This window comes from Protomyctophum bolini (assembly GCF_963924005.1).
Source record: "Protomyctophum bolini genome assembly, chromosome: 3".
Taxonomy (NCBI): domain Eukaryota; kingdom Metazoa; phylum Chordata; class Actinopteri; order Myctophiformes; family Myctophidae; genus Protomyctophum; species Protomyctophum bolini.
The window spans coordinates 30,598,604-30,623,223 of NC_137864.1; the positions used below are offsets into that span (position 1 = coordinate 30,598,604).

Sequence of the window (24,620 nt, forward strand, 5' to 3'; positions counted from 1 at the left end):
GGAGCGTGTCTAGACTGTACAGGGTTTGATGAGGTCAGATCAACAATTCAACATATGGAATGTCAGAACAGGTCAGGTCCATATATGGAAATCTAAGGGTAGCAGTGGGGGCAGTGTCTTGAGTGTACAGGGTTTGATGAGGTCAGATGTATAGTCAATGATTGGAACACATGGCACCAGCTAGTGGTCAAAATTACTTGCATGTGATTTGCTTGACTTGCTGGATGATCTTATTTGAAATATAAGAAACTTCAAAAACTGTAGGCCTACTGTAAGAGCTCAGTGCATTAGCAGCTAATGATTCATAATAGTTAAGGATACAGGCTGTTGTGAGATGGTACTAAACCTGTTTCAGGGCATTATTTTACTTGGTCACACAGCCGGATACCAGAATGCTTGCCTCAAACACACTCGGAGTCGGGGGTAACTGCTCAGCCTGGTATTCCTAAACGTATGCCTCAGTAAACTATGCCTAAACGGTTAAACCTAAGACTTGAACTATTAAACCACACCTCACACTCACAGACAACCACAGTTTCCTTTCTGTCAACATAATAGCTCCGTTTGGAACTCATCTACACTTAAGCTCCGAGAAGAGAATCCAAGAATCAATTCTAGGTATATGCTATAAATTACAGCAGGACCAATACATATTTAGAAGATTTATGAATAAAACATTTGAATAAAATGACATGTCACATTTTGCAGTGCCCAGAGTCAACACTCACCACATCAACACAAAATATAACAGATTGATAGTCCATGAATATGGAATATGGCTGGATAAGGTTTTGTCCACAAATTGCATCCCTATCCACAATCCATGCTGTATTGATGGCCAAAATCAATACAGCATAGGTGAGATAACGAGATAACAGGCAAAAATAAAAAATAACAATTATTTTACATTCTCAAATTGTGTAGACTTCTTGTAAATTAAGTAATGCAGATGTTACTCAGAGTCATGAGAGTGTACAATTAAACCAAATGTCATCCGTAAGGGTCAATTTGGTTTCATTTAACACTCTCAAGAGTTAAAGATCTATAAGGGTCCATTTGGTTACCAACTCTCCATCATTTAGCTGGGGACTGGGTCCTTGGGAGGACCACGGGGGAAAGCCTCATATTAAGGGCTTCGTTATGTGCGTTATTTGGACACTAGATGTCGCCTTTACGCTGAAGAAAAGGGAATCAGATTCAAACAGAAACAGAAAATGCCTGCGGTCTCCGAGGCTAACCCGAGGCTAACAGGCTCCGAGAACTAACTACCATTACCATACCCCCCCCCCCCCCCCCCCCCCCCCATCGCCATTAGCGATTCGCCTCATTTCACCCTAGTGACCTACTACTGTACGGTTGTCTTATTCAATACGAGTCCCATATAATGATATAACAGGTTAAGTAATAAGTATATTATATTCTTCTATGCAAGATCAAAAAAATAACCACTGATGATGAACAGATGTATCGCACACGTCACATATACACTACTGACCTTGGATCGGATTCCATCTCGCCCGGTTGCATTGATGTAGCTAAACACAGGGATGACAAACTGATCCCAGTTCTGTAGTGTGCTCTGCGTCGGCGGCCACGTGTCTCTGCCCCGTCAGCGCACCATGTGCAGAACTGCAAGATGGCGACGCAACGGAGAGGAAAAGAGAAGCATTTAAATGCCGGCAACACCGACTTTCTTGACAAAGACATCGTCAAAGAGGTACCGGTGCATTACGCATGGCAATGTTACGTTAAAATGAATGACGAGCGCTTGATTTGGACTGCGTCGGGGCCGTTATAACACGTTGTTACGGCCACATGTACCGCAGTTCAACACGTGGCTAGCAGGGTTAGCTAGTAGTAGTAGTGTAGTACGACTGTATTAGCAATGAGTTGCTACAGTCACACAGTAGAAGCAACGGAACCAACTTGCTTCCGTTGCTTCTACTGTGTGACATTTTTTCGTTTATTGTTTATTTTAATGTTTATTGTGAATACCTCTTACGAACTTAGTTGTAATGTGTTATGTGTGGATCTTTTAAAATCATAGTTAGGTCAGAAAATCTGGAACATGATGTTCTGGATAGAAACCGACACGGTGATATAGCTGACAACCACCACGTTAACATTGTAAGCAAACTAATACAACTTAATTTGTAACCCTATAATGTGTTCGTTCATTGTGAGAAGAGAACACAACAGTTCAAATCAGGTCGTAATGGTACAGTCTGTTGACTGTCACTTTATATGGGATCGACCGTTCAGTTAGGAGAATTTTCATTGGTTCCCCACAACTTCCCAGAGACGTTCATCAAAGCAAGCTAGGCTCTGCCTCCCCAGTGTGTGTCTGACTCTGCAGCTAAGGTCTGTAGCCTTAAAAACAAATAATATAAGGATGGTCTATCCTCTCCTCCTAAAAATTCTCCCGCTTAATTAATTGTTTTCTTAATTCCATTTCATTTTAAACTAAAAGGGTTGTTAAAACAAAACATTCCTACCTTTTTATTAGTCTTCTTGACTCAATTTAAGTCCCTCATGGGACTCATTCAATCCCAATTCTTTACAGACTAAGGTTCAAATCAGTATTTCTGTGGGACACAACTCTGTGATTTTACCCCAATCCAAAGTTAACCATGCAGGATCTAACTATTTCCATAGACAACGCCTTGTAACTTCGGTTCCAAGTTCCAACAGCCAAGAACCTTGGTGTTGTCCCTGGACAGTCAGCTCTCATTCAAAGCACACATTACAGCGGTCAACCTCTTAAACCCCAGGGGGGTCCAGGAGGGAAAATATAAAATATCGGAGTTGGAACCTGAGACCTTGACCAGCCCCATTTACCTGCTAAGAGCTGTTCATGAGGTGGACAGCCACTGCCCCCGATTGGGCTTAAGAGGTGCCTCTCCAATTGATCTAGAATTGATGCTGAGTGCAAAGCAGGAAGGCATATATAGGGACAGGGTCCCATTTTGACCGGGGATTGAACCCTGACCTCCGAGTCTCAGGACAGAAACTCTTAACCACAAGGCCACTGGGGTGGTAAATCATAATGTACACAATATACATTTGATACATCAAATCGTATACATATAATATCGTATTCGTTTGTTGTACATGTACAACAAACTAATGCATGAGTCCAAAATTAATACATTACATAAAATCTACTTAATCTATTTTAACCCTGACTACGAATCAAATGTCCCTAAAATGGTACAGTAATACAGTACATGTATTGAATGTATGTATGAATGAAAAGAGGCAATCGTTTCTGGCTAACATCGTGTTATCATGTAAATGAGATCAACATCTAATTGTGCTTTTTTCACCCGCCCCCCCCCCCCTCGTAGGTGGCCCTGAGTAAAACAGATGTGGAAGTTATGGAAGTGGACCACTCCATCCTGGCCATCTTTGAAGACTCCACAACTCCTTCAGAGGTCAGATAATATTCACAAATAATTAATTTTTTTTATCGGGCGATGATGGGCGATTGGGCGATGTGTCGGCCGATGCTCGCCCGCTGTTAAATCGTACTGTAAGGGATAAGGGATACAAGTGGCAGGATAAAAGGGCCCCAAATATTATTCCTGGTGTTGAGAGTTTAGGGAACAGCAGCAAACGGATTGGTTCAGGAAAAGAAAACAGAGCCCAGACAAAACTGATAACATGGCCTTGAGTCTTTCATGCACATACACATTGAATGTGTTTTTTATTACGTCAGGTAATAGGTTAGTGACAGTCGTTCTGTTGGTTATCTCTGTCCAGGAGAAGAGTAGAGTGGAGGAGGAAAACGAGTCCAGTCTGCTGACAGCCCTGACAGAGATGCTAGACAGTGTGGGAGATGAGGAAGGGTCCATGTCTCCCTTTGATACCCTGCCAGACCCTGAAAAACACAGAGACAACTCTCCAGTGAGTATAAGCATGCAATGATGCATTAGTCTACGCTTTATTAGAATTACAAAGTATGTTAAATATTTATATTTTAGCTTCAATATTATGAAGCCCATGATTAATTTAGAATGCTAATATTTTGATATAATGCATAACGTATTTTTGTTCACTCATTGATGAGGTGTAACTCCTGTGTTGTTTCAGTTAAGGAGGCTTTTGAGTCTGGCTGTTGTTCCTCCTACCAGAGAGCCTGGGCATAATCCAACCAAGTCCACCTCTTCAGTCATGGTAAGAACCTCATTCTTTTCTTGTTTGGCATTTGTTATAATGAGGTCACAGAAGTAATTCATTTTAATATGACATTTTAAATTAATGTTAGTACAATATGAGAATTGCCAAGACATGACACTTGCTTGAGATTGTGCAGTTATCTGTTGTCAACGTTATTTTATATATATATATATATATATATATATATATATTACGGTATACAGTATAACCAATATCTTATTGATTCTTTTTTACCTCTATAACTGTAGGAAGAATCCATTGCTGACAGACTGAGAAAGCCGAGGTTCAGATCCCCCAATGTCATAACACAAGAGAGCAATGGGGCGGAGGAAGACAGAAATAAAGAAGAAATCACCAGCCCATCACAGGACCTCAAACAGCCGAGTCTGAATCACACAACCAGCACAGCTAAGACTTGTGATCACAAACCAGAGTGTGAAATTGAGGTCTTCACCTCCATGTCTCTGGTGAACCTGGTCAAACTCATGCACCCGTACTGTTTGAGACTATGTGTGGAGGAAGAGGGGAAAGCTTGGGTGAGTGAGCCCAGGCAAAATGTTGCGGCATTGGGTAAACTGGACCAGTCACTGTCCCCTACAGGGAGAAATCTGGAGGTACGAGAAACCATCTGGAGACAGTGATGAAGAGATCAACGTCGACATGTCTGATGATGAGACACTACCGAAAGAGACACTGAAAGAATGCAGAGGTGAGGAGAGATTTAATAAAGAGTGCACTTGTAAATCGAGAGGCGTCCATATCTCAGGCCCTCAAGGAGAAGAAAAAGGGTGAGCTTCGGTCCTGTTAAGGTGATAGCCTTTGATGTATCTGTGGAGGAAGAGGATGATCTCAACCAGGCATTTGCAGGTAATCTGACAAGTAAAATAACTACCTCAGCTCCTCTTGCCTGTATGGAAACACCTGATACTCATGCATGTACATCAGCAGAACCGCCAACAACACCGTTGACTACAGAGGTCAACAGTGACCAGGCTGAAGTTACTCAGGCTCCATTGGCTCTACCCTGCACATCTAGAGGTCAAGCCCAAACCTCTCAGTCTTCAGCAGTACAGAGAGCTGCGCCTGCAGAGACAACCCCTGGGGGAGAAACAGGGGAACTACACCACCAAGTGGCCCACCTTACCAGAGCCCCCAAAGGAGTTGTCTCCAATCCTCTGTCCTTCACAAGGACACAGACATAACACCAAAGGGGAACCGATGACAACATACAAGCATGATGCGAATGGAGAAATGAAAGCATTTGGTATCAAGATTGGTTCGTCCTGTCCATCCTCAAAGCCCATTCCAGACTCAATGGAGACAAAACCCAATTATGGACGTCTTTGTAGGTTGAAGCGCCTGAGGGCTGAATCCAAAGTCATCTCACCAGCTAGTCCTGCACTAAGTCCCTCTGCAGTGTCAATTTCTGATTGTACTTTAAAGAAGACAAGTCTAGGGAAGAAGCCAACATTGGTGAATAGTGATCCTCCTAACCCTGTGCTTCTCCCCTTGCCTGTTGACCATCCATCCAAGGAAAAGACTAGCAGCCAACCAGCGTCGATGCTCTTCACCCAGTCCGCCATGAAATCCAAGCTCAAAACAGTCTTCAGCAACAGTCTCCTTGGAGAGCTGCAGAAGACATGCGCCAAGCAGTCTTCTGAAAGAGAGCCATCCACAGTAGAGATAAATCTCGAAGTGTTGATGCCTGACCACGATCCAAACTCAGACAGCGCCAAAGCCACTCACTTCATTCAGGAAACCCAGCGTACATTTTCAAGACCATCTCAGGCCGAAGAGCACCTCTCCTCTGCACATCACCATCATATGATGCACACCAAACCTCTTTCAAAATGCAATAAACCTCAGCAAAAACAATGCATTTTAAGTCCATTCTCGGAAAGCAAAGCCCAAAGACTTCACAGTTGTGCACTTCAGTTCTGATTTCACAACCCAAGTGTCCTTTGTCCTCGCCGTGCTCTACTCAGCCTCTTAGTGCAGTTCATGCTCCTGTCATGGTGAAGGAGTCGACAGGAGCAGCCCTCTGTATTTTACCTCCTGAGCAACTAGAACCCCCTGCTGAGATTAGCTGCAGTGTCCACACCCCATGTGACTCAGGTAAGCTGCTAAACCATTTCTGTATAATTGATTAGTTTAGTTTTGAAAGCACATAAGTCAGTAACAGGGCTCGAAATTAACTTTTTTACTTGGTAGCACTGGTGCTCCCAAATTCAGAATGAAGGAGCACCAGAAAAAAATTAGGAGCACCCACCAAAATTTTACGAGCACCAATATGTAATCGATTTTTTACATTCATTATTATTACACTTGTAGCCTACAGCAGTGGTTCCCAACATTTTTCATGTCAAGCACCCTCAAATTGACACTCATTGGCCACGGACCCCCATTTGAAAATATATGCCAGGGACCCCCATATGAGAAGATTTTTACGGCTCTAGCAGTGATTTTCAGTTATTTACATTTCAAGGACCCCCAGTTTGACCTGAATTAGGCTACCGTTCCCCATTTCTATCTCTGGGACCCATAAAATCAAAGTTAATTTAACTGAGTGTACAAATGTACAGTGAAATTGGTTTACCCATAGTATGTAGTACACTCTCAGAGTTTCAGACCTTTAAGGGTCCATTTGGTTCCTAACTATCATTTAACCGAGGACCCCTAGGGATCCCCGGACCCCACTTTGGGAACCACTGGCCTACAAGCCAGTTGGTATGAGATGCTATTTTTGTGGCAATAAACCAGTTGAAAATATAATTAAATTCTAAATACTGTCTCTGCTATAATTTCTGAATTTGTAAATGGCTACAAAACCCTTTGTTTTATGTAGGCCTGCTTTTTGATTGAAGTAAAAAAAAATATATATATATATATATATATATAGGCCTACTGTATATATTTATGAGAAGTTATTTTCATAACGTCATCATAAATGTGTGTGTGTGACTCCACACATTCCATTCAATTGAGTCCTTTTGTTGTCTCTCACAGCTGAGGACCTCAGGTCCAGCTGATGTTGATCACCCAATCAGTCCACGGACTGACGGGAGGTTAGAGGAAGTAGAAGAAGCCAAGGAGATATTTCTTTAAACAATCATAACTCTGGACAGGAATGGACTAGGAACTTACTTTTTTTTTTACATGCTCAGATCTTTATGCTCTACAAGTTTAAATCATCTCGCGGGAGGGAACCGGCCCGCGACACTTTCGGTCGCGATCGTTTTGGTCGCACTACAGTAATTATATGCAGTAGCACTGGTGCGCCCAGTTATATTTTGAGATCGCACAGATTAAAATTCAGGCGCATTTGCGACCAAAATGGTCGCTATTTCGAGCCCTGCAGTAATGTTGTCAAATTAGTCAAATGTCAAATTCAGAATAAGAGGTATTTTAGGAAATGACTTCTCCCGTGCCTCATTTTAACATCTTCAAAGGGTTGAAATCTCTTTGCAAAAAAAACCCAATCTACAGTACAAGCTCAGTCAGTGCTGATCTGTGTCGCATCTTGAGCTTATAGATTGGCTATTTTGGCAGAATGTTTGTTCGCCTATCATGACATGCCCAGAATAAGGAGTGATTAATGTCTGTCTTTTTGTTAATTTTAAGGCATTGAAGCCAGTGATTTGACCAGCCTATTGGAGCAGTTCGAGGAAACACAAGGTGAATAATGAGATAGTACAACTTTGCCAACACATGAACACATCTAATTACTTAGTCAGGTGTTAAATATTGACTCATGCACAAGACTGAGGCATTCTATTACACGCATATTTATCATGTTTTTTCTTTCAGAATTACCGGGTTTACTGAGCGCCCACCGTCCAAGTAAAGAAAACCAATTCTGTCCACCACAAACTGTTGAACCCCTCGGGGTGGTAAAGTCTCAACCACAAACGTTAGAGTCTCTGGACATTCCAGAACCTCTGGGCACCGATATAGTTCTGTCAACAGCCCAATCCAAACCTTCTCCAGCCAAGACCATTCAGATCATTGACCCCCGTCCCTTACCATCCAAGAAGACACACACCATTTCCTCAATGTCTCCTGCTTCCCAAATCCAAACACCTTCTCCTCCGGTAACATCACCTGTGTCTGTGTACTTAGACCATGACTACTGTGTCATTGGGGATAGGCCAGTTACTCCCCCTTTCAGAAAACATCAGATTCCCATACCTTCTAAAAACTTGATTAATCTTCCGAATGGAACACAATTAACAATACTTGACCCGAGCACCAGCTCTCCATACAAAAGACACAGCACAAACTGTGAAAGTAACACTAATCCAGGACCTGGGGAAATTGTGGATAGATGTGTGAAGGAGACTGCCTCCAGGCAGACGAGAATGAGGATTCTGGCAGGACAATCTGGCAATATGGCAGGGCTTCCCATAGAAGCTATGCTGCCATATTCAGACAGTGCCACCCTTAAGATGGAGTCCAGTAATGCAATCAATATGAGGGAAGACAGGGAGAAGGCCAGCTGTCTCCCCACACCTCCACCAAGCCCTCCTGGCAGAGGAAGACAGGAGACAAGGGTGACAAGGAGATATCGGAGAACGTCCCCATATTCAGACTCAAGCTCCAGTTCTCCTTCCTCATCCTCCTGTTCATCCCTTTCCTCTTCCTCATCCTCCTCTCGCTCCAGATCTCGCTCTCCAAAGAGAAAGAGGTTCAGGTAGCCGTCTCTTCAACTTTGTCTTGTTTTCTGTGGCGTAATGTTGTCCCATAAGCATGATGCAAGCTACAAATGAAGCATTTTAAGGCAAGCTGCTTTAGATATAGCCATGTCATGTTATGGTACGTCTGTTACTGACTTGTTACTGTACTCTAATTCTATCTCGCCCACTGTATCTTTCTCTTATTGCCTCTCTGTCCATCTCTCAGATACTGTCGCAGGCGTTCAGAGAGTAGCTCAAGTTCATCCTCTGATTCTGCTTCCCGCTCTCCGCCCCGACACTACAGTTTCTCATGCCCGAGGTCTAGTCGCTCAAAATCCAAAACTTGGTCTCGGTCAAGGTCTAGATCTTTGTCACCTCAAACTTGTGGCAGAGGGTGGAGGGATGTTTACAGGTAAGTGGCCAATGGAAGTGTTCTCCGGAACATGAGTGTGAGTCATTTAGCGTAAGTTAATTTACTCTAGGTTAGTTTAGTGTGAAATTGTGTATTAAGAGTTTACATAGTACACATAGTACATGGATAAACTTTCCTAAATAATTATATCTTGTTTCAGTATTTATTTATGATGTATTTTCTCTATTATTAAGGTTATTGTAGCGGTCAATTTGTATTGGGAGTGGGGAGGGCAGCGGGGCAGGGGTCGTGAGGCATGGCCAAAGCATTTCCAGGGATCCCCAGCCAAAAACGTTGAGAATCCCTGATTTTGACAATCTATGGCTCAAGGTAGCACATGGTCCGACTCCTATTTAGTTTGATAGACGGTGAATAATCATGCGTACAGTATGCTTTTGTGTTGAAATGGAAAAAGATACAGGAAAATGGGATTTAAATGTATGTTCCACCTTTTGTCTTTTCATGCCTCCACTGAGTCTTCAAATGTAAATAATATATTTAGTTAAAGCCTTTATTTCTCCCAAATGGGAAATTTGGTTGCAGTGATGCATAAAACAAAGAGAGTGGTTCCCTGTTTCACCATAAAGGGTGAGTAGAGTAGTCTATAATGCTGTATTTATGTTATTCATCCCCCCCTATATTCAGCCCAGTGTACCATCGCAGCAGCACAGAACACAGAAGGCGTAGGAGGCAACAACAGATCAGACTTCAGAAACTGAAAGCCATAGTGAGTATGAGATTAATGCCACCACAGTGGCAATCCATTTGTTAGTGTAATTACCTTTTTGCAAAAGAAAAGAAAGCTGGTAATTTAACTTTTGTTACATGGAGAGTCACAGTGTATACCTGATTTTATTAAGCTATATATATTATAAACATCTTTTGTAACAACTTGTCCAACAGGATGAGCGGAGGGTGGTGTATGTGGGTCGGCTTCGGCGGAACATGACCCACGATGAGCTGAGAGAACGCTTCTCTATGTTTGGAGAAGTTGAATGTGTTTCACTGCACTTCAGAGACAGAGGGTAAGTAACACAGACACTCTTAAAAGTAGCTTCATGGTTGCACAAATGCATCTTGTAGAAGTTGAACAGTATTTCAGTATTTTTATGCTGCAACTGACATAATATGAAATCAGTAGCGATAAAGCTGTATGTTATTTTTATTTAACAAAATGCACAAGTACATTTATTCATAGTGTTGTAACCTACCACCCATGTATGAGCACATACTGTAATAAAATTCTCCAATAAAACTGATGGCAATAAAAGCAAGTATAATTAGACTGTCAATGATTACTCAAAATGTTAACTTGCTCCCATAGAGACAACTACGGGTTTGTGACATTCTACAACATGGAGTCTGCGTTTTCAGCTATCGAGAACGGCAGTAAGTTGAGAAAGCCTGACGAGCTGCCGTTTGACATTTGCTTCGGGGGGAGGAGACAGTTCTGCAAGTCCAACTACGCTGACCTGGGTACGTGTCTCAAACAGGTCAAAGTTGACTTGTTCATTCCTGCGATCAAACATTGTAATTTTCCACACGTGACAAAATGACACTTTAACCCATTTAGACCTGAGGTCGATTCTAAAAACAACAAAACAACAGTTTTCTGAAAAAGATATTTTCAGAAACATATTTTCGAAAACATAAATTCCATTTCAGAAATGGCAAACGTAGCAGATCTACAAGCTCAAAACGGGTTACTTCACGGTGTGTTTTGAGCTTGCAGATCTGCTACTTTGTATGCTATTGTCTGACCCTGTAGTATGACCAAGCAGGCCTAGTAGGGCGTTAATTTACAGAATAAAACACACACAAAAAATTAAACTATGGAGATAAAGTTTGCCCAAAGGTTTCTGACGGAAAGGATAGTTTACATTTAGCAAAATCTAAAATGACACAGATGCTTTCCCGGATTGAACAATGAACCTGTGAATTTACTTCCCCTCAGATTCTAACAGAGATGTGGACCCTATTCCAGACATGAGCCAGAATGAAGAGCTGGATTTTGACTCACTACTGAAACAAGCCCAGAGAGGGATAAAGAGTTAGCAGCCCTCAGCGGAGAACAGAAGGACACTATGAAACCTCAGAGCTTCATGCTCTCTCTTTTATAGCACTATACATGCAATCTTTTGTAGCACTTATTTACGTATTTACCTTTTTTCATGTTGCTATGCACGAACATTTATTTTAATTTGTTATTTTAGTTTGTAGCATAATGACTTACTCATGAGTCATGACAAATCGAATGATGATTTGGTAATTTTTTTTTATATATATATATATATATATATATATATATATATATATATATATATACCTTTTTTGTTTTGCATTCCCTATCACTGTTTTGTATTTTCCTTTTTAAAAGATTAAAGTGAAGTATTGTCTTGCTATCGAGTTGATAAGATCTCATAGTATGGTCCAGTAGGTGCATTTACATAATATAAATTCAAAGGAGAATATTGGGCACATCCAGTTGTCGCTGGTGCAAGTCAGGATAAGCAACAGTTTAAAAATATATATCTGCAGCTTAGCTCTGACACATATAGTTCATGCAGTCAGTACATCACAAGGGATGTTTTTGCTACTGCATAATAAGCACATTCATGAATGTTAAACTAAAGAACTAATAGCATTAATTATTAGAATAAATTGTTGGAAGCAATTTACATCATTGAATGTTAATTCACTTAAGGGACAACATGACACAAGTTCCAATGGTCATGGGGGCTGTGTGCTGAGGGTAGTTTAATGAGAAGGAGCCTAAAGAGGAGGACATGGATACTGGTACTGGTACAATCTATACATAATATGCCAATGGACTGAGCATGGTTCCATGTAGGTTCCATGTGATGTCTTGGAGGCCAGTGAGGTCACCACCAGGCGTTCCTTTTTGAAGTCCCTCCTTGAAAACCATACAATGAAGTCCAAATCACTGTCTGGCCCCACTGCTTGCTGTCATAGTCCTCATTGGCAAGCTGCTACCCGCATTGGAGTTCCATCCAGCCAATAGCTGTCCATAGTGTACACAGTTATCGGCCTTGATAAACTACTCACTGAACGATTAAAAGTAGGCTATGCATGTCATGGTTTGTGACCAATATGATCTGGAAAAACCCTGATTGCATTTTTACCAGTTGAAAAAGTCAAGGACCCACAACAAGAGTACAACAGTACAGTAGGCAAGCTTGTAACACAAACACAGCATATATGTGTTGGTTATAATTAACATCAAACAAGAGCTATAACTGGGTAATACAAATTGGTCTTAACATTTGGATTGTTCTCTAAACATTTTCAGAGTGTTAATTTGCAGTAATTTCCTCTATCAATTCGTTTTATCTGGTGGTTGAGTAAGCATAAAGCATTCACTTGTCCGGCCGAAAAGTGTTGTGATTTATTATAACATTATTTGTCCAACAGATGGCAATATAGATGTCTCAAAGGAATGGTCACTGTCTCTTTAAGACGCTACCCCGGTAGGAAGACACGCAAACACAGTGGGCATGCACCTTTCACTGTAAACCAATGGTTTCTTTAATTCGTGTAATCGTTCTTTATATCGATGCACTGTTTATATGGAATAATATTGCGCATGTGCAGGCACGGGACGGTGCAATACAGTGCACTAAATGAAGACTTGTAATCAGTCTGCTTGTAAATTGTATGACTTGTCTTGACATAATTCGCCACAGCCACTGTTAACTTATTTAGGATCTGTGCTAGTGCTACAGACTACAGTAGTATAGTCGGAGTAGTAGTACTAGTAAAATCAAATCAAAAGAGTCTAGGCTTAGAAATAACTTAAACTATAGGCCTATTGGAAATTTGTAAGTGGAACCACCAATACCATACCATGCCGAACACTAGAACGAAGCGCTTCATCAGCGGAGTCGTGGAAGGTGAGTTACTGTTACTGTCCAGTGTCCACTTCTCAGGTCAGGTGGTCACAACAGGGTACCCCATCTCAGTAAATCTCACTCTGACGACACATATTTTGTTATTCAGTTTTTGTAGTTATTTTACATCAGGTAGGTAGGTACATTGAACACATTTTATAATTCAAAATATTTCATAATGTAATTCACACTGTAACATTCTGTCACACATTATTATTCTACAATAGCGTCATCTTAACTCCATGATTGTTAGTTAAAGTAACGTTGCCATTTGTAAAACAAAACATACCAGTACGACTTGGGATCTGAAACAGGTGCAGCAGCAGCATGATGCTGACCGACAAAAACTATCACCTCTTTGGAGGTTTTGGGTTCAGGTTTGTATGGGCATTATTATTATTATTATTATTATTATTATTATTATTATTATTATTATTATTATTATTATTATTATTATTATTATTAATGCTATAATGTCTGGGGAACTAGAACAAAATAATTGTACTCTAAAAATGTAGAGATAAAGAAACCTTCCACCTTTATTATAGTCAAGGCTCAATATTTGGGAATATTGGTATAGTTAATTTGCATTGGTCAGTGCTTCTCTGCCCTACATGATAACACATTTTGGTATAAAATGTCTGAGGACATGACAAACAATATCTGGTTGGATATGGACCAGAGCTATGTTGGACAGAAGAACCAAACAATTACTGCTCTTAGCCTCTTTGAACTTTGAAGGTCAGCTCTGTCTATTGAGACATTAACATTGGGTTTATAATGCAACCTTTGTTTGATGCAGGTTTTTACGGGCGGCCATGGACTATGGAGCAAAGAACAGACCTTTTCAAGAGGTAATTGACACAGTTATTAGCTAACAACTTCCCTCTAGTGTCTAGTCCATGTAATGATCAGCTTACTGAATCTAACCCAGCCCAGGGCAGGCAGAAAGCTTTTAAATATCCCTCTTCTGCTCTCCATAGTGGGTATCTTCTCCTGTGCTCTTTTACAAGATCCCTTTGGGATCAAGGGACATATTTGTCTGGGCTATCATTAACATAGCAAGAAACCAAGACTAATGTAAATACATTGGTCGCAGCCATGATACCCAGAGGACAGGTTTAGGAGGATAATGCACTCTCATGAACGGATCAAATAAGACAAGTTGAAAGGAAGTATATCTCACTTTCAGAGCTTTTCAGCATCTCTTTTACCCTGACCCTGTTACACCTCACCACATTGTAGAATAAACAACTCAAATGACACCCTGGTTATCTTATCTGCTCAATGACTTTATTGGCAGATTGAAGAAATAAATCACACCCGTGTGAACTGAGTGGTGCAGCTCCCCCCTCCCCCCTCTCATATTAGCAGGCAACATTGCAGCACTATACCTCTCTGTTTCTGGCGCCCCCTACTGGTACCCTATAGTCATATACTCGTGCTCATGGCCACATAGGTAGCCACATAGGCGCATAGATAGGCACGGACATTGCTGGTTGTATAGGAGTGGTTGCACCACTCAAAAACACCCATTATTATTGGGTGTGACTGATTTACAATTACTCATAAATCTTATGAAACGCCTGGCCAGGTATTATGTGAGTGAGGCTTGCAAATTGAAATGCCTGAATCCTGATTATATATATTATATTATATTATATTTATATATTAAAAATGTTTTTTGTTTTTTTTAAACACGCACATGTACACACACACACAGACACACACACACACACACACACACACACACACACACACACACACACACACACACACACACACACACACTAAAAGCTCACAACGTGTCGATGTAGATTGGCTATTTTAACTATACAAAAATGTTTTTCAAAATTGTAAAAAAAAAAAAAAAAAAGGCAAAGTAGTTTAGCGATAAGGGGTTTAGCATGGACGGAAATATAGCCCCAAGTGTCTGCAGTCTTTAGATAAAAAAAAGGTTGTTTTGTTAATATAATAGATAGTTGTTGATCTACTCCTTGCTATTCTTAAAATTGCTAGGGAACAGAAGTGGGGTTTGAACACATACCTTTACGCTCCTAAGGATGACTACAAACACAGGATGTACTGGAGAGACTTGTACTGTGACAAGGAGGCAGGTGAGTCTCTACTTAGTGATATAATAGCTTGATTAAAAATATTTGAGATAATCGCAATTATTTTTGCGTAATCGTCAGAATAGTCATCTGTATAAATTTGCTAAATAAATAGAAAAAGTAGGTGATCTATCATCTCTTTTTCCTTTATTGAATGCATGGCCATTATTATTGTGACTGTTGGTTCGGGCATTGTCAGTTATTTCCGTTTATATTTAATTTACTTGTCATACTGTATCTGCCCTGTGCAGTTTTTCTTTACAAAGCCTAAAAGGCAAACAGAAATGGAATTTTGATTCAAGTGTTCCAATGTTCAAGGACAAAAACACAGCTAAATTGCTAATCACAATTATTTGTATAATGAATTGGCAACTACAATTTCATGAATGTGACAGCCATAAACAGAGTATAAACTGTATGAATGAATGAATGTAGGATTTACTATAGAATAACCTTTGGCATATTAACATGGGGATAATAATACTTTGATCATAAAATGAATTTAACAACCATCCTTATAGCTGTTATTTAGATAACATGTTAAGAGTTAAGACATATGCTAGCTTTTATTGGTAATGGTATCCTAGTTACTTTGAAGAGCTAAATTGTTTTCCATTGCACTCCACTTGCACACTGATCTCACACTTTTAAGTCACTCTGGATAAAATGCCTAGCCTGAGTTTAAACTGTGTGGATTACTGCAGTAGTAACTGCACTAAACTACACTTTACTGTACAAGGTTCAGGCCTGTGTATTTAAACTATTTTAAGCCCTGGTAAAATGTATCTCAGATATTAATCCATCGGGGGCTGAATAATTAACTGGATATAGTCAAGTAGAGTAGTATGCATCTAGTCAAGTAGTCATTAACCTGTTTTTGTATCTGTATTGTTGTGCTTCATTGCTTTTCTAGAACAACTGAAGACTCTGATATCAGCGGCCAAACGGCACAATGTGGAGTTTGTCTATGCCATCTCCCCTGGTCTGGACATCACCTTTTCTAATCCCAAAGACGTTGCCGCACTCCAAAGAAAATTTCACCAGGTAAGATACGATTAAAAAAATGTATTTGGTTAAATTTGTTTTGGACATTATGGTAGTATCTACAGATATATATATATAAAAATAATATACAAAAACAGCCACATACGTAAGATAAGAACATGTCATAAACATAAAGATAAGAATGCATCATGTAGTCATCATGTGTATAATGTTTATAATATAGCTTGGACTATAAAGCACAAGTGGAGTTCAGGTATTGGGATAATCAAGATAAGAACTTCATCTGAACTTGATTAATCTTTATTGTTTTTCTGGGATTTGCCATGCCTACCACACCTTTACATATGATTTGACATTTCAAATTATTATTACCACCACATCTGAATACAGATTATCCCCTTTGCTCCTGCAGGTAAAGGGGTTTGGCTGCAGGTCTTTCTCTCTGCTGTTTGATGACATCGAGAGAGATATGTGTCCTGCTGACAAGCAGGCCTTCAGCACCTTTGCCCACGCACAGGTGACCATCACTAACCAAGTGTACCTGCACCTGGGAGAACCAGAGATCTTCCTCTTCTGTCCCACCGGTACACAAACAACTGAAGTAGAACTAACGTATAAACATTTTTCTTTTATTTCTATTTTTGAAATGACTGAATAAACATTTGTTCTTGATCCTGCAGATTACTGTGCCGCGTTCTCTACTCCCAATGTGTCTCAGTCTTCCTACCTCCACACTGTAGGCGAGAACCTGCTACCTGGTGTAGACATCCTCTGGACTGGTAAGGATACAATGCATGTTTTAGTTATTTTTGGTGGCTTTTTTTGATGGTCACAAGTGTAAAGAGACAGAAAACATGAATAGAGTAGGGGAGTGACATGCAGCAAATGGTACGCCCGTCCGGAAACTTAACCAGACATTAGAGGCCATGTGGTATGCGCCCTAACCACTAGGCTATCTAGTTGGCCCATGATAGCCTAACTGTAACTCAACAATCTGAATCGGTTGGTAACAAAATATTGGAACTCATTCTTAGTGTGTGACAGTTGTAGTAGACTACATTTTAAAGAGAGAACGTCTACATTTTAAAGAGAAATAAATAAATCTTTGTCCCTTTTTGTATTATTATTTTTTAAATATTTTTTTTTATTGAATCTTTGCTTTCACATAAAGATGAATCGTAAATGTATACAGATAAAATGAGACAAACTAGAAAGGTATAAGCCAGGCAGCAGGAAAGCTGAGAGGGAGTAGTGTTGCCTCTGGTAGGTTTGTAAATTACTGTAGGCTAGTAGGAAATTAATATACATGGTTAAAAAGTGATTTATGAATGTGACAATAGAATCCAATGGGCATGTAAAACATCTCACTTCAGATAAATAGAAACTTCTCCACTGTTACTTGACACACAGTGTCAAGTATTACTAGTATTAGACAGTTCCATGACTGTGACTGTTGGGTCAATTGTGTTTTCCAGGTCCTAAGGTGGTGTCCCACCATATCACAGTGGAGTCTATAGAGGAGGTATCATGTGTCCTGAAGAGGGCACCAGTCATCTGGGACAACATCCATGCCAACGACTATGATCCACAGAGAGTCTACATGGGACCATTCAAGGTCGGTTATCTTTCATCATCATTTATTTTATACCTACGTCATGTATATTGTGATGTTTATAGTGGAAATAAATAGTCAGCATTTAGCATTATTTAAGTAAGCATCACACTTATTTTACGTTATTCATTTTATAGTATAGATTTTTGTATTAGGCTTAATTAAAACATTTCCTCTGCTAGGACCGTCCCACAGAGCTGATCCCCAAACTGAGTGGTATTCTTACGAATCCAAACTGTGAATTTTACCCCAACTTTGTGGCCATTCACACCCTTGCTACCTGGTGCAAGTGCTCGGCTGATGGCTGGCAGAGGGACATAGAGATGAGTGAGTGTCATTTATTTAAAGATGTTGCCTTGCACATTTGTTATTGTAATTTTAGCAGTGTGTTTAGTCATCAAATTGTATTAGTTTCAGTTGGTTTTAGGGTTATCGGTTCTTACTTACTCTCTCATTGTGCTCTACAGACAATTTATGCATTGAACACAAAGCAACTCACCACCATACACACAACACTCCCTATTCTGCAATTCATCAAGCTATTGCCTGCTTAAACACTGTTTGTAACCCACCACTATCTCCAGGTGAAGAGGAGCAGGACCCAAACTACAGCCCCCAGAAGGCACTGCGTATGGCCCTCACTGACTGGCTGCAGGAGTTCCTCATTACAGACCAGCCTGGAGGTACCCGTGTCCTTGCCGCATTATAATTTAGTTAAAGCAAAAGGGAGTTCCAACCGCGCCTCAAGCCTGTGGCAGGCTAGTGTGGTGCATCTCAGAGGCGGACAGGTAGCAGGAGGAAGGAAGGCACTGGAGCAACTCAGACAGTTTAAGCCCTTAATTTATTTGTATCTGTCAAATCCTCCTTATAATTTAGTTAGTTGCATGGAGGTGTTGTGCACTGAAAATAGCCGATCTATAATGTTGCGGTGTGGCGTGTTGTGAGCTTGTAGATCGGCTATATTCAGTGTGCGACTCCGGCGAGCAATGGAGTATGAATCAATCATAACCCTGACCTGATTTTCCTTTCCTGTTCATGCCATGTCTGCCTTACATGATCAATTTAGAGTCAAAAGAATATGATCTTGTTACTCTTGATAGTCCTTGCTGTTGGTTAATGGTTACTATCTAGAAACGGATGCTTTGCCGGAGTAAGTTATGTATGTATGTAGTCTATGTTAAGGGTCAGCTAGACATATTCCAATAGTCTGTGTCACGTACAATAATTATGACATCGCCCATGATAAAAGAATCAGATAAATATCTGAAATGTAAAAAGGTTGATCCTCTCCTTTGAGGCCCTCGTCATCCGCCAGCTCGCCTGAAGAAAGAGTCTTCTGATGAGGAGCCCATGCAGACGGACGGGGGAGAACTGGCTTACGTTCCGGGTCCTGGTGAGAACCCTCTGTTCACGGCCGAACCTCTGACCCTGGATGACTTGAACCTGCTGTCGGAACTGTTCTATCTGCCATATGAATATGGCCCCACCTCCAGAACCATGCTGCACGAACTGGACTGGCTCAAGAGTCACAGGGGAGTAGTGACTACAGCAACTGTGAAGGTATCACAACTTCTGTGTTTCAACATGTTCTGTTATTTTCTTTATTTTTTTTGATTGATGGATGAGCTTTTTTCCCAGTTGTTGTCTTTTAACAACTTTTATGTATTGAAATTCAACCCATGTTTCTCTTCACATATTCAACTTTTTTGTTTCTCTTCACTTTTAGTTTCAGTTTTTCCAAATTCCATATTCATGTCAATACTGTACCACATGGCAGTATATAAAAATATTGAGCCAGAATGAAGATGCACAGAAGCAATATTCCCCAGAGAATATTTTCAACTGCAGAAGAATGGATTCATCATGATAAAAACTAAAGCTAAATGGGGGAGCTATCACAGAAAATAATTTCATTTTCTTGATTCAAACCATTTGGAATAACTTTCTCACCTAATGGTTGTCTATGTTGCCTCCCCTTCTTGGAGTCAACATGCTCTATATCTACAGTATTTACCTCAAAGAGCAGACACTGCGGCGCTTCTGCAAAATGCACAGCTACTACTGGCCAGGGTTGATGCTTCTTGCTTCTGTATTCTGCAATTCTGGCCTCGAGAGATCTAGTCGTCTTCCCTATAGGCAAGAGACCACAGAGGCATACAATTACATAAATTCATTAGTTTGGTTACGTTATGTATAAAATCACCTATTTTTATCTTCCCTGTCTGTAGGTGATTATATGATCAGGTGAAATCTGATTTCACCAACATTATATTTCTTACATTATTAAATATATGCTATGCTTTGTAAAATGGTTGGAAGTAATGTCAGGTGTATATGACAATGTGTCAGGTGTACATTTCGCTGATATGGTCTTAAGTCATGCTTTGTCTTTTCATCCCTTTCCAGACGGCCGAATGGCATTCGAGAGCCCAGCAGTTTGACAACATGTGTGAAGCGGTGGTTCAGATGTTCAACCGTCTGAGCAACGCCCCCAACCGCCGCATCCTTTATGACCTCTATGACTACATCTGTGACATTAAGAGTGGTGTGGGTCTGGCACGGGCCTATGTCAAAACCATGGGTACGAAAAACAGGACCTACAGTATGGGGGGATGGGACTTGGACCCTGGCTTGCCTATGGCTCTTTGGCTACAAGAACTAAGTGAACCATGCTGTGCCATATAACATATTTCACAGGTTCTGGGTTTCTTTCCATATACTATGGCTCGGTTTCACATATAGTTGTCAGAACCTAATTTGGGCCCTGCTTAGGAGGTAGTACTAACTAGTTCTCAGAACTCAGAGTATATTTGTTCTCAGAACAAATATTTTCAAAACATAATCTAAAATATTGTCTATATACATACATTCATGAATCCACTTGCTGACCGGCTGTCGGCATTGAGCAATTATTTTAATAGGGGATTATACAGTATGTGACCATACCTTTAACATCCTGTATAAGGCAAGATTTTCACATTTTCATTATGCTTTATGTATGTCAAACATGGGGGGTTTCATGATTCTGAATCCATTTCAAGCATTAGTTTTGCACAAAAAACACTCCTTGGGCTAAAAACGGCCATAGCCACCCAAATGTGCTTAAATTCCCAAGTGCAGGCAGCACAGGCAGAGTAAGTTCAAGTTTAATAGCGATCAAAACCAAGGGAAAAGGCTTACATCGAAGTACAGCAGGCAGAGGTCAAAACCAAGAAAGCAGTCCAAAACAAGCAAACAAATCCAAGGGGGCAGGCAGAATATCAGAGTCCAAAAACAGGCAGGAGGTCAATATCCAAACTAGGAAATAATCTAGGAACACTAGGAAAATACTGAGAACAGGAATACACACATGTAACAATGGTTATCTTCTAGCAAAGAATGAGGCAGAATGAGTCCAGTTTTGTAGGTGGTGGCTTGATTGCGGAAGTAGGCACAGGTGTGTAATGAGAAGGGAACTGTTGGGCTGATGAGACAATGGGAGACAGTATGGTTCTGCAGTGTGGTGGAATAGAATGTGGCAGTGGCCAGCATGGAGACACAAGGAGTGTTTTTTGTGCAAAAATAATGCTTGGAATGGATTCAGAATCATGAAAACCCCCTAGTTTGACATGTCACATGCTACTTAAAGCATAAGGAAAGTTTGTCATTTTTGCCTTATATAGGATGTCAATGGTATGATCACATATAAACCCCTAGAAAAGATTGCTCAATACCGACAGCCGTTCAGCAAGTGGATTCATGAATGTATGTATAGACAGTATTCTAGGCCAATACAAAAAACGATATACCAAATTTCCCACCCCACAACCCTGGCTGCCGGACTAATAAGATATGATTGGCGGTTGGGTTAGCCCCCTTGGGATGTAGTAGGGGCCACGGTTAGGTTGAGAATTTGGGAGGTTATAGACGAATCCGGAAGGGTGCCCTTGGCGCAGCCATAGCTGTGGTAGCTTTACACTGCAGCACTGATTAGCTAGACCTGACCATATTAAGTTATAGCATGTTTTCTGTCCACAGGGGGGCGTGGTGGACCCTCGGCCCAGTTGATGAATGATGATCCCGAACCATGGGGCTTCAGAGGAGGTCTGTCTGGAGAGCTCCAGGTAATGTGCACCCTGAACAGTTTATCATGAGAGAGACTACAGCACAAGTCATGTGTTGATCTACTATGAGCTATGTGTATTTTATGTGTTGTTGTTTTTTACGTTACGGGCGTTGTGAACTTGTAGATCTACTATTTTCACTAGTTTTGAACAATCTTCAGAACATCTTTGAAATATTTTGCCAATTTAGTATTCTGTGTGTGAAGATTTTCACCTATGATGATGACATGCTCTCACTCCATCCATCAATCAGAAAATAGGACAATACTTGAGTGAAAAAAGTATCTGCTTATTATTGTTTTTTGTAGAGGATGCTACCTTGCCATGGGAACAGGGACTTATTCCGACACCCTCCGATGACAACTGTGTACTCTATACGTCCATACTGCCCAGAGGACAAGGTAACACATCCACAAACCTTTGATTTGTTGCTGTTCTTTGTTGAATACTCGATTCTGATTGAACAATCAAGGATGCTGTGTCTTATTTATCAATAACAGACCACTAGTCTGCTTCTGTCTAATTGCATTGGAAGCAGAAACTTGGAAGTCAATATTTCTTTCAATGCAATGATGCGATGAGAGTGCGGATTAGCCAACACCAACTAGGGACTCCAGCACACCTTTCTGTCTAGAAACGAAGGAAGCAAACTTATTAAGCAGGGTAATCTGAGTTCCTAGAAGTTCTGGCATAAAAACAGGAGGGGCAAATTAGCATGGGTATTGTACAGTGAACCATTATGGGAAAATGAAACCCAACAGGATGAAGTAGAATCAACACTAAGCATTACACATTATTCCTTAAATGTTGCTGATCTCAGGTGGAAACTTGTACAGTATGTCCAAAACCGTTACTTTTCAGGTGTTTCGAAGGATCCAATGTAGTTATTATTTAGTGACAAGCTCTTTTTCATACTTTTCATTGGTTAAATATTTAACACAGACACAGTTAACCATTTTAATAGCTGATCTACAATCTTTTTATTTTGCATGCCAATCAGAATTGGCTTTATGAGCTGTGTGAAGCACCAATACATCTTCACACTACTTTTCCTGTCCTCCTAGGTCGACATACAGAAGATTTTCAGTGACATGCGGAGAGAGGAAGAAGGGACCATGACAACACAAGATTCACTTATTAGTTACAGGTAGGAGAGAGTGTGAGTGCTAGTACCTGTGATTTAGGAGCCTGCCATTAGTCAAGATGTCACAGATTTGATATCACCAGACCATGTGTACTGTGGACTGGATTACTTCTAATCTACACTAAACATCCTTCATTCATATTCCCCTATCCCACCCTAATACCTCATTATTATTCATGCTTTTCCCTCCTACTGTTCAGTGCCACAACACACTCCTCCACTTATTTCCTACCTCCATCCTAATCCTAACTGTCCTTGTCCTTAAATTACTCCAGCCTTGCAGTAGGTGATCTGCCTCCGTCGCCTCAGTGCGCTCTTGTCCTGGAGGATGAGTTGGGTCTGTGTGGTTACGCCCTGGGATTTACTGAAGTCAAACTAGCTGCAGCCAAGTTTCAGGTGAGAATCGGGTCCAGATGTTAATTAAGCCAATTTGGCAAATGTTTTAAGATGCAACATTGCACAAAAATACACAGCAGGGTGACATAGTACCGGTAGTTAGACGTAACTTAAAGGCCACAGCTGGTACCATCCCTACACCAGTCATGTCATGGTGTCTGTTCTTCTCTCCATTCTTCCAACTCTAGAGGTTCCTGTGTGATTCTATGCTGGAGGACTTCCCCTCACTGATTACCATGCAACTTCTTCCACGGGTCATTGACCCCACCCCTGCCAACCGCATGATTTCCATCTTGCTCTCATCCATCAAGGCCACTGGTGAGTGTAGTTCTGAGACTGTGCTCTGTACAGGTTTCCAAAGGATGTCATTTCTGTCCCATTTAAAAACATACAAACTTGCCTCTTCTCACATTCAGGTTCCAAAGGAGCTTTCTGTGAGTTGAGGCAGAGTGACTGCAGGATGCTGGATTTCTACAAAAAACTAGGCTCCTTCAAAGCCATCCAAATGTCCACATTGCCTCAAGAAATCATCACAATGGGAATAAGATTACCGTAGTAAGGCTGTTGTTAAAGTACGGTAGTTGTCTATCCATCTACAACGGCTACTTTAGTGTTTGCTGCATCCATACGGCATTGCATTTGTCCATTTCAAGTAGTGTCGAGTGCGTCTAGTCCATGCCCAGTGACAGCCTCTGTGATCCAAGCAGATCAAAGCCAGCAGCTACACCCGGCAACAGACCACAGGCAGAAGTACACAGACATTTGAGGCATTACATATGCTATGCAGTTGCTCAATCTTGATTAATCCCACACAAAAATGCATTGATTCAGCATTATGGAGGACATTGGTATTGGGCCTATCTTTTGTGTTTTAAAGGTCATGCATCATCATGACTAGGGTCTAATCATTTGGGCCATACTTCTTCTTTGTGGTTCAGTAATTGCCTTCCACTCTGACAGTGGAAAAGCAAAACATCCCCACTGTCAGATTTCTTTACATTGTTTTTGGTATTAGTTAATCTCAGCTAGAATTGTAGAATGTTAAAAAGACAACGTCAAGATGTGTTTTCAAAA

General features: G+C 40.8%; 2 protein-coding genes across 3 annotated transcripts; both read left to right on the forward strand.

Annotated features, from left to right (window-relative positions):
- Positions 1-1,598: 1,598 nt before the first annotated feature.
- LOC308312367 (uncharacterized protein) lies at positions 1,599-11,527 on the forward strand. The gene is made up of 15 exons (XM_080758972.1): positions 1,599-1,717; positions 3,348-3,434; positions 3,763-3,906; positions 4,093-4,176; positions 4,428-4,816; positions 4,946-5,046; positions 5,216-5,356; positions 6,046-6,294; positions 7,801-7,854; positions 7,987-8,869; positions 9,079-9,264; positions 9,910-9,991; positions 10,168-10,289; positions 10,589-10,740; positions 11,219-11,527. The coding sequence occupies exons 1-15, from the start codon at positions 1,637-1,639 to the stop codon at positions 11,317-11,319; spliced, it is 2,856 nt and encodes a 951-aa protein (XP_080615098.1). The 5' UTR covers positions 1,599-1,636; the 3' UTR covers positions 11,320-11,527.
- Positions 11,528-12,819: 1,292 nt separating this feature from the next.
- Positions 12,820-24,573, forward strand: ogal (O-GlcNAcase like). 2 transcript variants are annotated; one of them, XM_080758250.1, is made up of 17 exons: positions 12,820-13,175; positions 13,975-14,026; positions 15,192-15,289; positions 16,200-16,330; positions 16,704-16,875; positions 16,972-17,070; positions 17,767-17,906; positions 18,086-18,230; positions 18,488-18,586; positions 19,201-19,463; positions 20,310-20,484; positions 21,921-22,006; positions 22,315-22,407; positions 23,071-23,153; positions 23,426-23,546; positions 23,735-23,864; positions 23,963-24,573. In XM_080758250.1, exons 1-17 carry the CDS (start codon positions 13,130-13,132, stop codon positions 24,100-24,102), a joined length of 2,073 nt encoding a protein of 690 aa, XP_080614376.1. In that variant the 5' UTR covers positions 12,820-13,129; the 3' UTR covers positions 24,103-24,573. The 2 variants fall into 2 exon arrangements, with proteins under 2 accessions (XP_080614376.1, XP_080614377.1); XM_080758251.1 differs by having other exon boundaries at positions 19,219-19,463.
- The last annotated feature ends 47 nt before the right edge of the window (positions 24,574-24,620 follow it).